Source organism: Musca autumnalis, unplaced genomic scaffold, assembly GCF_047663935.1.
Source record: "Musca autumnalis isolate F117 unplaced genomic scaffold, ASM4766393v1 scaffold_4, whole genome shotgun sequence".
In the NCBI taxonomy this organism is placed as follows: Eukaryota; Metazoa; Arthropoda; class Insecta; order Diptera; family Muscidae; genus Musca; species Musca autumnalis.
Genome location: NW_027411977.1, coordinates 90,593,257 through 90,609,900, shown reverse-complemented (window position 1 = coordinate 90,609,900; position 16,644 = coordinate 90,593,257). Strand labels below are relative to the sequence as shown.

At 37.2% G+C, this 16,644-nt stretch overlaps 1 protein-coding gene across 19 annotated transcripts in view; it reads right to left on the bottom strand.

The window, feature by feature from the left end:
• Positions 1-16,644, bottom strand: part of nmo (serine/threonine-protein kinase nemo) — a 447,619-nt gene that overhangs the window by 25,993 nt on the left and 404,982 nt on the right. For all 19 annotated transcript variants that reach the window (XR_012412919.1, XR_012412920.1, XR_012412922.1 and 16 more), the window contains one exon: positions 387-442. Coding sequence is in view for 15 of the 19 variants with exons in the window: in XM_073987000.1 (XP_073843101.1) it covers positions 387-442 (56 nt within the window). In the remaining 4 variants the exon portion in view is untranslated. The remainder of the gene's footprint in view (positions 1-386; positions 443-16,644) is intronic.

Here is a 16,644-nt window from a genome sequence, read left to right as displayed (position 1 = left end):
AAATAGCAGTATTCCACAGAATAATGAAATAAGGGAAATGAATTTAAATACTGCCACACTGAACATTGTGCTTATGTAAGCGGCATTTCTTTAATTGGTGGCACAAAGTTAAATGTTTCTTCTAATGCTTTTTAATACTAAAGACCTTTTTCAGTTTATGTATATACCTACCAACCCCACATCCTAACACGGTTTGCCTGGTTTTCCTTTATACAGTATCCTTATTCTTTTACATAATTTATACAAAAATAAACTTTCTATACAATACAACAAGGATATGGTTTTGTGGAGGAAGCAATAGTAGCTCCATGGGAGTTAAGGCAAAGAACATTTTGGTTTTTGTATTTTTATTTTCGAATTAATGAAAGAAGAAAAAAAGGTCTTACATTTCTTGGAAGAAATCCAAATGAGGTGGCTGTAGTATATCCAATGCTGATAATACCTGTAATGAGATAAAGATAAAACACAAATTAATGTTAAACATTTATGAAATATAATTACTATTTATTATTTATACAATGCGGAGAAACAAAAATTTACATAAAATATTATTAATTTTTTTTTCGGAGAAAAGAATACAGCTTAAAATGCATGGGTATATTTGTGCTTGGAGTGGCGTAGGCGATGAAAGATATCATGCAACGGTCTTGACCTTTATTCTGCGGCCACTAGATGTTGAAGAATAAGTTAAAAAATATAAATTTTTAGAACAGATAAGGTGGTATTTGTTTTCAATTTCAACACACTTTATATTTTTTTATACTACTTTATTTCGCTTTCTGCTGGATTTGATCATGCGAATTTTCGATTTGTAGCCGAACGCACTACATGCTAGTGTAATGTGACATGTAGCTAGCTGAAGTGTTCGGTGGCAAATGTCATACCCTGGTGGATTTGGTATGAATTATAATATTTTTGTTTGGGCTCCGGCTTGCTAGTCACACTCTAACACATGCACATTAAGTGGTGCACAAAAAAGTTAAAAAGACAAAAAAGTACGAGCATTAAGGGTTGTTTAAACGCTTTTTTTTTGTTAACAAAAACTCGCATGTCGGCGGTGAGTGTTGAACACACAACCCTAGGATTTAGTATGTGATGTTAGCTTATAGGGTTGTTAAGCAATCAAATGTGTGTGTGGCTAGATGTGTCATTGATAATTCCGCACAGCAAACGTTTGCAAACGATTCATTTTGGATAGCCGAAGTACATTTCAGCAATCGTACAGCCTAAAGGTGACGCACTCTATTATAGTTTCCATGATACAAAGCATGAGTTTGGTAGCAGATTTATACTTGGTCGGAGGTTAAAACATCTAGTCTCCAGCTGCACTCCAGTGAATGAAAGACTTTCTACAATGCGAATAAAAACAACATTCTTCAGCATTAACTTTATTTGCGCTCACATCAGCGGAGATAAATCTTGCCGTCTCGAAATTCGATGACTCCAAAGCGCCAGGCCTTGTGAAGTGCTGTGGTGGACAGTTGCTTAAATTAGTTAACACATGCTTGGAATTTGGATCCTTTCCATCAATATGGAAAAGGCAAAGGCTAGTGCTACTGCCTAAAAATGGCAAGCCTCTGGGAAACCCCTCGTCATATCGCCCACTATGTATGATAGATACATGCGGAAAACTCCTTGAGAACATTATCCGCGACTGGAGGAGTTCATCGAACGTGCAGAAGGCTTATCCGAATGTTGATTTGACTTTAGAAAAAGGAGATCTACGATTGATGCAACAAAAATGCTAATCGACATCGCAAAGGCAGCAATTCATGGTCAAAGCTGGAAAAAGGGACGAAAGAATATTGTGTGGTCGTAACACTAGATGTTAAAAATTCATTCAACTCAGCCAATTGGGAGAATATCTTAAATGCTCTGCGACGGTTAAATGTCCCGGCATATCTTGTTGCCATAATCCAGGACTACTTCCGCAACAGAATCCTGATATATGAAACTGAAGAAGGTACAAAGGAATACCAAATAACAGGAGGAGTACCACAAGGATCCGTTCTTGACCGCTTCTATGGAACGTGATGTATGATGGCGTTTTACGGTTAAAACTTCCACAGAAAGCTGACATCATTGGGTTTGCGGATGATATCGCGCTGGTTATTGTTGCAAAAACAACCGAAGAAGCAAGAACAGTAACAGAGGCCAGCATACAGTTGGTCAGATCATGTTTGTTCTCTCAAGGCCTGGCATTATCCGATCAAAAAACGGAAGCAGTCTTAATTACAAGTCGTAGGGTGGTGGGAAGAATAAATATTCAAATTGGAGAATGCACAATAACAACAGCGGAAAGTCTGAAATACCTCGGCGTTATCATAGACAATCGCCTGTCTTTTAAAGACCACTTAGACTACATAAAGGCAAAAGCCGAAAACGCTTGTAAGGCGCTGTGCCGTATTATGCCAAACACAAGGGGACCAAGATATTTAAGTAGAAAAATTCTTGCAGGAGTTGTCAAAAATATAATTCTCTACGCAGCACCAATATGGGCACAATCCACGATGTACGCCACGCACTATGCAAAGATTGGCTCGGTATATAGACTTACAGAACTACGTGTATGCTGTGCATATAGGACTGTGTCTGACGATGCAGCCTATGTTATCGCCGCTATGATACCTATTGATATCCTAGCGAGAGAATCTGAATTCATATTCAATTCCCGGAGATCGCGGGAAACCGACATAGATCCCGACATCGCAAGAAGACGGAGCATTATCGAGTGGCAAAACAGGTGGACAGCATCTACAAAAGGTAGATGGACGTATTCACTAATACGGAATGTGGACAGTTGGTTAAATAGGCGGCATGGTTATCTAAATTTTTATCTAACCCAATTCCTTTCCGGACATGGATGCTTCAGGTCCTATTTATATCGTTTTGGCCTGGACCACTCCCCTAATTGTCCTTGCTGTGTGGAGCAAGTAGAAGACCTTTATCATGTTTTCTTTTTGTGTCCGCGGTTTATTGTAGCGAGGGCAAACTTAGAGCGGCAAGTTAACAGTGAAGTACATGTTGAAAATATAATTGAAATAATGATGGTGTCTCTTGACAATTGGGAATATGTCTCCGAATACGTGAAGACAATCATATTGGAACTACGCCGACAAGATGAGATTCGAAGGCGAATAATACATAGCAGCGTTCTTTGGAACATTCCCCCTGCGACGAAATGCTTATACGGCGGTACCGCAGGGACAGAGGATCAGAGCAAAGGGGTTATTTTAGCGTGTTAAAGTCTCGCACACCTGGCGAAATCAGGTAGCCAGAGTCTTTCGACGATTTTTTCCCCGCCCAAAAAAAGGACGAATGATATATTCCACGAGAGCTTAGAAGAAACATATGACCGTTGTCCTGCCTATGACATTAAAATTGTTCTAGGCGAATTTAATGCCAAAATTGGAAAGGAGAATATCTTTGGCCCAACAGTCGGGAAATTCTGTCTCCACAGTAAAACATCTGACAATGTTCTGTGGCTGATAGACTTCCAATCAGCAAAAAAAAAAAAAAAAACATCTCATCTCGCTATTAATAAGGGCAACTGGCTGTCTCCAGATCAAAGAACAAGAAATCAAATTGATCACGTTTCGATAGATGGAAGACATTCATCGAGCGTGTTGAATGTACGATTGTTCTGAGGTGCAAACATAGATTTGGACCACCACCGTGTTGCAGCAAGGTACGTACCCGATTAAACGTATACATCGGTAAGTTGCAGCCACAATCAGCGTATGTAAAAATACTTTTAATAACATTTCCAATCGTTTCGTTTCGTATTTTCCATAGGAACAATACAAAACGAAACATAACCCACGCTGGCGAGTTCGCTGTTTAGTTTCGTTTTGTTTACATTCGTGAGTGCGAACAAAACGAAAAGCGAAAAGTACTCAACTCCACAAGAGCAGATAGAAAACTAAATAGTACTAAACACATGTGAATAAATCAAAAACGTTTGGTGGTTGATAAAATATTCACTGTGGTATGTTGATGTTAGTTTATAGCAGCATTCGTTCATGGTTTTTCAATTAGTGAGTGGAGAGAAAAGCTCTCTTTGCTTGCTCGCGAGGAAAGGGCTGGGGAATGCTGGTTTATAGGGTTGTTAAGCAATCACATGTGTGTGTGTCTGAGTTTGTCATTGACCAAACGCACGGCAAACGTTTGCCAAAAATTCTTTTTGTTTCGGTGGTGAATGAAACAACTCAGCAAAGCATAGCCGAAGTACATTTCAGCAATCGTACTGTTTTCATCTTTTTACATTGAAAAGTTTGTGGTTTTGTTTTGGTTGTGGGAATAAAACGATTCAGAGAAGCTGAAAAGTTTGTGGCTTTGTGTGATTGGTACGGGAATCGTTTTGTTTGTTTACGTTCATTGATCACAATAGATAGCCGCAGCATATTCCACTCAACTGACCTGATTTCTTAATCAAAGCACTCCTCCTCCCCGTAACACATCAGCACGATGGCAAAATATTGCCTACTCGAGGCAAACAGTCGTAGGTGTGTCGTGTTGCTACCGAAGAGAAATAATACAGCATATGGGGCTGCTTTATTATCAGTAGCAAGGCGTAGTGATGCCCATTAATATATCGCGCATTTATAAATTTTCATGCTGATATCTCTAATACTCGACGAGTTACAGCTTAGTTACTACGAGATTCGCAGTATTCAACACAAAAGTTTTTTTTGAGCTTATGAAGCACTTAAACACTTCAAATCATGCTTGATCTTGCACAGAAATTTAGCACTGACATCTGGCTAGCTGTTTACAAAATATGGTGCAAGTAATAATAATAATAATAATAATAATAATAATAATAATAATAATAACAATAATAATAATAATAATAATAATAATAATGATAATAATAATAATAATAATAATAATAATAATAATAATAATAATAATAATAATAAAAATAATAGTAATAATAATAATAATAATAATAATAATAATAATAATAATAATAATAATAATAATAATAATAATAATAATAATAATAATAATAATAATAATAGTAGTAATAATAATAATAATAATAATAATAATAATAATAATAATAATAATAACAATAATAATAATAATAATAATAATAATAATAATAATAATAATAATAATAATAATAATAATAATAATAATAATAATAATAATAATAATAATAATAATAATAATAATAATAATAATAATAATAATAATAATAATAATAATAATAATAATAATAATAATAATAATAATAATAATAATAATAATAATAATAATAATAATAATAATAATAATAATAATAATAATAATAATAATAATAATAATAATAATAATAATAATAATAATAATAATAATAATAATAATAATAATAATAATAATAATAATAATAATAATAATAATAATAATAATAATAATAATAATAATAATAATAATAATAATAATAATAATAATAATAATAATAATAATAATAATAATAATAATAATAATAATAATAATAATAATAATAATAATAATAATAATAATAATAATAATAATAATAATAATAATAATAATAATAATAATAATAATAATAATAATAATAATAATAATAATAATAATAATAATAATAATAATAATAATAATAATAATAATAATAATAATAATAATAATAATAATAATAATAATAATAATAATAATAATAATAATAATAATAATAATAATAATAATAATAATAATAATAATAATAATAATAATAATAATAATAATAATAATAATAATAATAATAATAATAATAATAATAATAATAATAATAATAATAATAATAATAATAGTTCCACAAACATCCCATAAGGGAGCCTTCTCTCATATCAATGAGTGCACCCCGATTCATATTACCTCAATGATATGGGACCTACTGTTTATCGCCGAGTCCGAACGGCGTGTCTAAAGGCCCCCACTCATTAGTCAGTCTGACTGCCAGCATTTATGGTAGTATGTGTAATTTTTGGAAATTTTGAGAATGTATGTGTGAGTTTTCCAAGACTGATGAAAATCAAAATAGTTTTGATTTCAAAATGAACCCCCATCAGTCTGGGTGAATTGTGTTTATTTTCAAATTGTCAATAAATAATTTTGAAAAACAGAAAATAATGTTTGTGTTGGAACACAAAAAACGTAGAATCCATTCATTTTTGGAGGAGGAATTCAAGATTTTTAGATTTGACTGATGGTTCGTGCTACACACTTGTCAGTCACACATATAGAAAGGGTTCATCGGACTGATGGCACAGACTGACTAATGAGTGGGGGCCTTAAGACACCACTTTTGTAGAGAAGTTTTACACGGCTGAAATACTCAGGAAATGTCGCCAACATTACTGAGTGGTATTTTGCCACCGTTGAAAAGTGATTTGATGTTGCCTGGTCGGGGAATCGAGCCCACGACCTTATATGTGCAAGGCGGGTGTGCATACCATTGCACCACGGTGGCACCCTTTTTGCTTTTGCGTAATAGTCTTTTTAAATTGAGAAGTCAATTTGCAATCCTCAACTTAAAACGCGTTTTTCTCGAAACTGGATTTTTTGAAATGTGTCACTCTAAAAATGAAGATAAAGTCCTAAAAATACTTGATGTCAGGAGGTACTGGGTGGGTTATGTCAGATCGTGGGCCGATGACCACAATTTTGGTGGGGAAGCTTCTGTACAATTGGGAACTCTAAACGCCAAGTTACATTGAATTCGAGCCAAAAATTAAGATAAAATCCTCAAAATACTTGAAATCGGGTGGTGTCGCTATTTGGGGGCTATACCAAAACGTAGACCTATGTCCACAACTTTTGTTGGGGAAGCTTCTGTATAAATGGAACTCCAAATGCCAAGTTACATCCAATTCGGGTTAAAAATGAAGATAAACCCCTCAAAATACCTGAAATCGGGTGGTACCGGTATATGGGGGCAATAGGAAAAAAATGGATACATATTGGTTGTGGTTTCATATTCATGTAGGTGTCATCCAAACCTAAAAAGTGTGCAAATTTTTAGTTCGATTGGTCAACTGCAACTTTGTGGAAAATGAGTTACTACCCTGTAGGAAGCCTGGGATCAAGTGGCGAAATGTCACCACTTTGTCTACTATTATGGTGACTTTGTCAACATATTGTCTACAGGTTGTCAAAAAATAAATCCAGTAGATTTTATTGGACGTATAGCAATGGAATCGACAATTGAAATCCACTGGATTTCGTTAATATAAACGTTCTATTCTACATCTGGCTCTTAAATCAACCAAAAGCTCCAAATAGACTACAAAATCTAATAGTAAAATTCTGGTAAAAATGACTCCATATGGTCGTTCATGAATTATTGACTCCCTACATCCCATGTCTCTATTGACGCACTATCTCCAATGTCTATACTGGCTTACTACCTCCATTGTCAACACATGGTACCTAGTTCCAATATCACTACTGACTTTCGACATGTTCATACAAAATATCTATAGGAAATTACGAGTTGTCTACACTTTATCAGCAGTACTGTATACAATGTCAAATATATACATATTTGTTCAATTCGTTGAACAATACTTTTCGTAATAATTTCGGAATGAAGTTGAGTTAGAAAAAGGCGTATAAATACGGGCCTCATGGAGGCACGTGCAGAACTGGAAGGGCAAGGCTTCGATGGAACGAACAAGTGAAATACGACATCAGAAAACTCCATATCCCATATTGGGAAAAAAACAGTAATAAACAGAGAGGAATGGATATTTTTTCTTATTTCGGCTTATAGAACACATTTTCTGTAATGGGCCAGCTAATTAAGTAAGTACATTTGTGTATAAGTTGTCTATTATTTGTCTGGAAACAACAATTGTTTCGTGAACCTGTGAATTGAACAGGGATGTTTGATTCAGGTTTAATAATTTCTTTAATATTTTCTCCTACCTCTGGGTGGAGATATAAATTCATCGAAACACTATATTATGAATGCTATTGTTCTCACACGGTCAAACTTTGTTCTTCCGTACAAAACAAAAAATAAAGAGTTAAAACACTGTTGGGCAGAAATGCTCGGCCTCATACACAGAAGTGTAAAAAATACATGAGTCTCTCGCAATTTGCCCACCATTGAGTTAAAAGCACATGTGACGACATCACAACAAAGAAATAAAAATAACAAAAGCAAGCGTAAAAAGAAAAAAAAACATTCACACAAATAGTAGCGAAAACAAATGAAAAGTGCCGACAATGTAAACATATTTTGTTTAAACATGCAGCTGCGAACAAAGTGCAGCATCAAGCAGTAATAGCAACAACTATGTAACAAGAGCAATATAATGCAGCAACTCTGTCCACTTAACAACAACTACAACAAACACCAGTGGCAATCAAGAATATGAAAGAGAAAAACTCAGGCGAAAAAACGAACAACTCAAAAACCCCAACTACAAATAATTTTCACAAAAAGAAATCATTCAAAAAACATTCACAGTCCAGCCGACAAACAGCAACAACAACAACATCTAGCCATAATGTAATTTGTTGTCGGTTGGTTGTTGGGGTTTCATGCTACATACAACATAATGTGTCTGCTGTTTGATTATTCTCTTGTTGTTATTGTTACTGCTGTTGTCACTATGCTGCAACAATTTCTGTTCATTGCAAGTTGGTTGACTTGGGGAATGGGGACATGCGCATGCGCGTATTACTTCAACGAAATTGCACCCGGTCTAACCCATCACTTCCATCATAACGACATGCACAGTGGTTCGGTAAAAACACTAAATGCACTTTAAATACGATGAAAATGTGACGGATAGAAATAATGGAAATCCGCTTTTGACAATTTGGAGACGACTAAGCCATACCCGTTCTTCCGTCGGACCGGTTGGAGAACACCACTCTCGAAGGGGTTAAACGATTGGGTTCAAAATGTTGGCCTCATCTCATCTAATATCGGTCCAAGCCTTCGGCTACCTCCTCTACAAAAAGTTCAAAATATTTTCCCTAAAATGATGCACAGGATAAAATTACACGTCGTAATATTTCCTACGCGCATATATCTCTTAATATGGACTACATGGACAGTCATTTCCACAGCTATAGTACCCATCTGGCATCCGGCAGGTTAGTTAGATCCTTTGGGACATTATCTGAGGATGTATGATCGCGAGCACAATCTGCTGCAAAAAATGTCATGCCGATCCGATAATTTTGAAAAATTTTGTTGTTTGTTTTGTATTGTGTTTAAAAGTAATCAACACTTTGCCCAAAAATTTTTTAAAATTTTTTTGCGCGAGTGCTGTTTAGGAACTCTTGCTGTCCTTTTCACGACAGTAGAATTGTTTTGGTCAAGTAAATTTTCCGGCACGAACTCAAATGATTGTTGAGCATAAAAACTTACGGATTGACTATGCGATTTGGCCGAAACTTTGGACGTGGTAAACTATCTCCCAAATGTACATCAAGTTCCAAGAAGGTCTACATTGAACAACATCTTCAGGCACCTTCCTGACAAAGTTTAACATTTTTACCGAAATTACTCCTTGTGGAACTCGTCGTAGGTAGGGGTGCTTCTTAAGACCCTTTCCAGAGGAAAGGCTGCTTCTTCAGACCCTTTCCAGACAAAAGGGTGCTCCCTCAGACCCTTTCCAGAGGAAAGGGTTATTTTTCAGACCATTTCCAGAGAAAAGGGTACTTCTTTTGACCCTTTCTAGACGAAAGGGTGCTTCTTCAGACCTTTCACAGACGAAAGGATGCTTCTTCAGACCCTCTCCAGACGAAAGGGTGTTATTTCAGACCCTTTCAATATAAGAGGCTGCTTTTTCAGACCCTTTCCAGACGAAAGGTTGCTTCTTCAGACCCTTTCCAGACGAAAGGGTGCTCCTTCAGACCCTTTCCAGAGGAAAGGGTTATTGTTCAGACCATATCCAGAGAAAAGGGTACTTCTTTTGACACTTTCCAGAGAAAAGGGTCCTTCTTAAGAACTTTTCCAGAGGAAAGGGTGCTTCTTAAGAACCTTTCTAGAGGAAAGGGTGCTTCTTAAGAACCTTCTCAGAGGAAAGGGTGCTTCTTAAGAACCTTCTCAGAGGAAAGGGTGCTTCTTAAGAACCTTCTAAGAGGAAAGGGTGCTTCTTAAGAACCTTCTCAGAGGAAAGGGTGCTTCTTAAGAACCTTCTCAGAGGAAAGGGTGCTTCTTAAGAACCTTCTCAGAGGAAAGGGTGCTTCTTAAGAACCTTCTCAGAGGAAAGGGTGCTTCTTAAGAACCTTCTCAGAGGAAAGGGTGCTTCTTAAGAACCTTCTCAGAGGAAAGGGTGCTTCTTAAGAACCTTCTCAGAGGAAAGGGTGCTTCTTAAGAACCTTTCTAGAGGAAAGTGTGCTTCTTAATAACCTTTCCATAGGAAAGGGTGCTTCTTAATAACCTTTCCATAGGAAAGGGTGCTTCTTAAGAACCTTTCCAGGGGAAAGAGTGCTTCTTAAGAACCTTTCCAGACGAAAGAGTGCTTCTTATTAACCTTTCCAGAGGAAAGGGTGCTTCTTAAGAAACTTCTCAGAGGAAAGGGTGCTTCTTAAGAACCTTTCTAGAGGAAAGTGTGCTTCTTAATAACCTTTCCATAGGAAAGTGTGCTTCTTAATAACCTTTCCATAGGAAAGGGTGCTTCTTAAGAACCTTTCCAGAGGAAAGAGTGCTTCTTAAGAACCTTTCCAGACGAAATAGTTCTTCTTATTAACCTTTCCAGAGGAAAGAGTGCTTCTTATTAACCTTTCCAGAGGAAAGGGTGCTTCTGAAGACCCTTTTCAGAGGAAAGGGTGCTTCTCAAGACCCTTTTCAGAGGAAAGGGTGCTTCTCAAGACCCTTTCCAGAGGAAAGGGTGCTTCTTAAGAACCTTTCCAGAGGAAAGGGTGCTTCTTAAGACACTTTCTAAGGAAAGGGTGTTCTTTAAGAACCTTTCTAGGGGAAAGGGTGCTTCTTAAGAACCTTTCCAGAGGAAAGGGTGCTTCTTAAGAACCTTTCCAGAGGAAAGGGTGCTTCTTAAGAACCTTTCTAGAGGAAAGTGTGTTTCTTAATAACCTTTCCATAGGAAAGGGTGCTTCTTAAGAACCTTTCCAGTGGAAAGAGTGCTTCTAAGAACCTTTCCAGTGGAAAGAGTGCTTCTTAAGAACCTTTCCAGAGGAAAGGGTGCTTCTTAAGAACCTTCTCAGAGGAAAGGGTGCTTCTTAAGAACCTTCTCAGAGGAAAGGGTGCTTCTTAAGAACCTTCTCAGAGGAAAGGGTGCTTCTTAAGAACCTTCTCAGAGGAAAGGGTGCTTCTTAAGAAACTTCTCAGAGGAAAGGGTGCTTCTTAAGAACCTTCTCAGAGGAAAGGGTGCTTCTTAAGAACCTTTCCAGTGGAAAGAGTGCTTCTAAGAACCTTTCCAGTGGAAAGAGTGCTTCTTAAGAACCTTTCCAGAGGAAAGGGTGCTTCTAAAGAACCTTTTTAGAGGATAGGGTGCTTCTGAAGATCTTTTTCAGAGGCAAGGGTGCTTCTCAAGACCCTTTCCAGAGGAAAGGGTGCTTCTTAAGAACCTTTCTAGAGGAAAGGGTGCTTCTTAAGAACCTTTCCATAGGAAAGGGTGCTTCTTCAGAACCTTTCCAGAGGAAAGGGTGCTTCTTAAGAACCTTTCTAGAGGAAATGGTGCTTCTTAAGAACCTTTCTAGAGGAAATGGTGTTTTTAAGAACCTTTTACAGAGGAAGGGGTGCTTCTTGAAACCCTTTCCAGAGGAAAGGGTACTCTTTGAAACCCTTTCCAGAGGAAAGGCTGCTTCTTAAGTCCCTTTCCAGAGGAAAGGGTGCTTCTTAAGAACCTTTCCTGAGGAAAGGGTGCTTCTTAAGACCCTTTCCTGAGTAAAGGGTGCTTCTTAAGACCCTTTCCTGAGGAAAGGGTGCTTCTTAAGACCCTTTCCTGAGGAAAGGGTGCTTCTTAAGACCCTTTCCTGAGGAAAGGGTGCTTCTTAAGACCCTTTCCTGAGGAAAGGGTGCTTCTTAAGACCCTTTCCTGAGGAAAGGGTGCTTCTTAAGACCCTTTCCTGAGGAAAGGGTGCTTCTTAAGACCCTTTCCTGAGGAAAGGGTGCTTCTTAAGACCCTTTCCTGAGGAAAGGGTGCTTCTTAAGACCCTTTCCTGAGGAAAGGGTGCTTCTTAAGACCCTTTCCTGAGGAAAGGGTGCTTCTTAAGTGTGCTTCCTCAGACCCTTTCCAGACAAAAGGGGGCTTCTTCAGACCCTTTCCAGACAAAAGGGGGCTTCTTCAGACCCTTTCCAGACAAAAGGGGGCTTCTTCAAACTCTATCCAGTCGAAAGGGTGCTTCTTAAGACCCTTCCCAGAGGAAAGGCGCTTCTTAAGACCCTGTCCTGAGGAAAGGGTGCTTCTTAAGTGTGCTTCCTCAGACCCTTTCCAGACAAAAGGGGGCTTCTTCAGACCCTTTCCAGACAAAAGGGGGCTTCTTCAGACCCTTTCCAGACAAAGGGGGGCTTCTTCAAACTCTATCCAGTCGAAAGGGTGCTTCTTAAGACCCTTCCCAGAGGAAAGGGTGCACCTTAAGACCCTTCCCGGAGGAAAGAGTGCTTCTTAAGACCCTTCCCAGAGGAAAGAGTGCTTCTAAAGACGCTTTCCAGGGAAAAGGGTGCTTCTTAAGACCATTTCCAGAGGAAAGGGAGCTTCTTAGGACCCTTTACAGAGGAAAGAGTGCTTCTTAAGAACCTTTCCAGAGGAAATGGTGCTTCTTAAGAACCTTTCCAGAGGAAGGGGTGCTTCTTAAGAACCTTTTCAGGGGAAAGGATGTTTCTTAAGAACCTTTCTAGAGGCTTCTTAAGACCCTTTCCTGAGGAAAGAGTGCTTCTAAAGACGCTTTCCAGAGAAAAGGGTGCTTCTTAAGACCCTTTACAGAGGAAAGAGTGCTTCTTAAGAACCTTTCCAGAGGAAAGGGTGCTTCTTAAGACCCTTTACAGAGGAAAGGGTGCTTCTTAAGACCCTTTACAGAGGAAAGGGTGCTTCTTAAGACCCTTTACAGAGGAAAGGGTGCTTCTTATGACCCTTTCAGGATGAAAGGGTGCTTCTTATGACCCTTTCAGGATAAAAGGGTGCTTCTTATCACCCTTTCAGGATGAAAGGTTGCTTCTTAAACACTTTTCAGAGGAAAGGGTGCTTCTTGAAAACCTTTTCAGAGGAAAGGGAGCTTCTGAAACCCTTTCAGGGTGAAAGGTTGCTTCTTAAACCCTTTTCAGAGGAAAGGGTGCTTCTTGAAAACCTTGAAACCCCTTGCTTCTTAAACCCTTTTCAGAGGAAAGGGTGCTTCTTGAAAACCTTTTCAGAGGAAAGGGTGCTTCTTGAAAACCTTTTCAGAGGAAAGGGTGCTTCTGAAACCCTTTCAGGGTGAAAGGTTGCTTCTTAAACACTTTTTAGAGGAAAGGGTGCTTCTTGAAACCCTTTCCACGAGGAAAGTGTGATTCTTAAAACCCTTTTCATGGGGAAATGGTGCTTCTTAAATTCCTTTCCAGAGGAAAGAGTGCTTCTTAAGACCCCTGATCTACTGTGCGTTCACAGTCATTTCTATTTGACAGTAATTTCAAGTCTTTAAAGAAATATTTTTACTCATTTAAGGAGGCCATCATTAGCTGGGACAGACAATGGCCGCCACAAAATAAATTACTTGGCAGGTTGTTGTTGTTGTTGGCAATTAGGTGTAATTGTTGTGACAGCATTTATTTATTGTTCATCATTTAATGCCGGAGGTAAAACATTGTAAATAGTACATGATTTGAATTACAGCATTACGATGTTAAACAATGTTAATTCAAATCATTTTGACCTCATGACATTTTAGGAGGGGAGTAAAAGCAAATGCTACTACTTGCTTGACATTGACATCATGGGTCGAACTTCATACACGGTAACAAAGGGAATCTCCTAAAGTGAGTCTTGCAGAAATAAGGTGATAAGGCCGAGATTATTCCAACAAAATATCCCATTACCAAATAAAGGGATTTTAGGGCTTTTCAGTTTCCCGTGGACAAAAAATTAAGTATAAGGGTGTTCCCCCAAAAACAAATATGGAAGAAGGGAATGAAATAAAAGGTACATGGTACATGGCATTAACAAAACGGTTGTTGTAACAGTGTTTTTGTTACATGTTTGTGAATTTATCCTTCTGCATAATCTGGCACTGGGTCTATCTCCAGTTCTAGGTAAGTGGCTGCTTCGATGGGATGTAACCACAGATTTACTGGAGTTAGTTGAGTAGGTTTGACAGAGCAGTTGAAAAGGTGCAGTGCGTCGTGTGCCGCATGTGGCCCTATAAGAATTTATACGGTTGTACTATCCATAGAGTAGTTGAGTCAAAACTACTCTGGTTTGTCGTGGCAGCTGACGATCCTCAGCTGCGAGGACAGCATTCACACGATAATTGTTTATACCATCTGCGATTGTATCTGTGTGAATGCTAAATTGTCTGCTGGATGAATCTTTGACTTCTCATGCAGATGGTCTACCGATGAAGTCACATACATATTCTATAGTTGTATTTATTTTATTCCTCAGATTTGTTAAGAACAAAAGACTTTCTCCAAAAGGGAAAAAGCTTTGGATGATTGGAATGCAAGAGTATCGCCGCATGGTGAAATATATATTTTGTCTTTCCATTGAAAGTGAAAAACATAAAAAATAACTAAATTGAAAATTGATAAAGATTTTCCATTCCTGAATTCAGTCATCTATTAATTCATTAGCTAATTGTGTTCATTCGCTTGTAATAGAACATGTGCGTGAGTGTTTTTTTTTTTGTTTATTTGTTGCTGTGTCCACTAGAAACAACTAAATTAATGTTGATTTTTTTCCCATTGACATGCCATGAATTTTTAAAAGCCTCTATTCAAGCAGCAGCAGCAGTAGATTTGTTTGTGGGTGTCATTGTTGGAATTATCCAGCTGTCATTCATAGCAATTTTCCACTTTTTTTTCAACAGAAGAAAGGGTGGAGTTTTCATGTGTATTTGGTTACCTTTTGATTGGGTGTTGTTTGAACAAAGGGAAGTTGGTTATTGCAAACGAACTTGTAATGAATTGTAATTTTAGTGATGGTGTATTAGGAAATACCATTTGGCACGAAATCAAAAAAAAAAAAAAATGGTGGGAAAACATATTGGTGTACAAAAAGGATCGTCATAGCAATAAATAAGCTGTTGTAAGACCTGCAAGAGTCTCCATTTTTAAATTTATAAGTTTTTGAAAAAATTCTAAAATAGTAGATTCTTGCAGGATCTGGAAAAGAGCAATAGTGGTATTGAAAAAGAAAAAAAAAACAATTTTAAGATCCTATTATCTATAACTCAAAACCACACACCTTCGTTGAACAATAGTCACGAAAAAAGCTCATATTTGATGGATAGTGCCAATGAAATAATACATGAAATTGTTATGTATAACGAAATCAAATTATATTTTCATATAGTTTTGTAAGCAATAATAGAAAACAAACATCAATAAAACATTACTCATTGATTTTTAGCACGTGTGCCATAAACACGTTATCGTCATAGAATAGAATTGCAAAACAAAAATTAAACAAACAAAAAACGAAACTCTTTCCGAACACATTTATTTTGTTCAATTAATAAATTTTCCATTTTTATACCCTCCGTTATAATATGGAGGCTATAATTAAATTTGTCATTCCGTTTGTAACACATCAAAATATTCATCGGAGACCCTTAATAGGTCTATATATAGTCTATATATAGATCTCTATATGATCTTGATCAGGGTAAAATTCTAAGTTGGTATAACCATGTCCGTCTGTCTGATGAAATCAAGATACAGCTCGCAATTTTTAAGATAGAGCTTTTTAATTTGGTATAGAAGTTTCTATCACTCCTAGGATGTTTGGTATTGCAATTGCGCTATATCGGTCCACGTTTTTATATAGCCCCCATAGAACGGTACCTCCCGATTTTTGGTAGTTTAAAGGTTTTAGCCCCATTATCACACCGAAGTGGCGGAAATATGGTACTAGATCTTCGTTGGGGGAACAAAACTTTCCCCCATAAATTTGTCGGTATAGGTTCACGCCTTTATATAGCCCCCATAGAACGGTACCTCCCGATTTTCGGTATTTTGAAGGTTGTGGCCTCAATACTCTACCGAAATTGTCGAAATTTAATATTTAGTCTTCATTTGGGGCATAAAACTTTCCATATGAAATTTGTCGGCACGCTTTCATATAGCCCCCAAAAAAAGGTACCTCCCGATTTTCGGACTTTTGAAGGTGGTGGCTTCAATATTCCTCCGAAATGGTTGAAAGTTGGTATTTAGGCTTCGAGGGGGTATAAAACTTTCCCCCAAACATTTGTTTGTACAGGTGCAGGCCTTAACATACATAGCTCTCATAGAACGGTACCTCCCGATTTTCGTTATTTTAAAGGTTGTGGCCATTAAATCCACCGAAATAGCTGAAATTTGGTAGTTATTCTTCATTTGGGGTATAAAACTTTCCGTATGAAATTTGTCGGTATAGGCCAACGCCTTCATATAGCCACCATAGGATGGTACCTCCCGATTTCCGGTATTTTAAAGGTTGTGGCCTCAATATTCTACCGAAATGTCCGAGATTTGATATTTAGTCTTCATTTGGGGCACAAAACTTT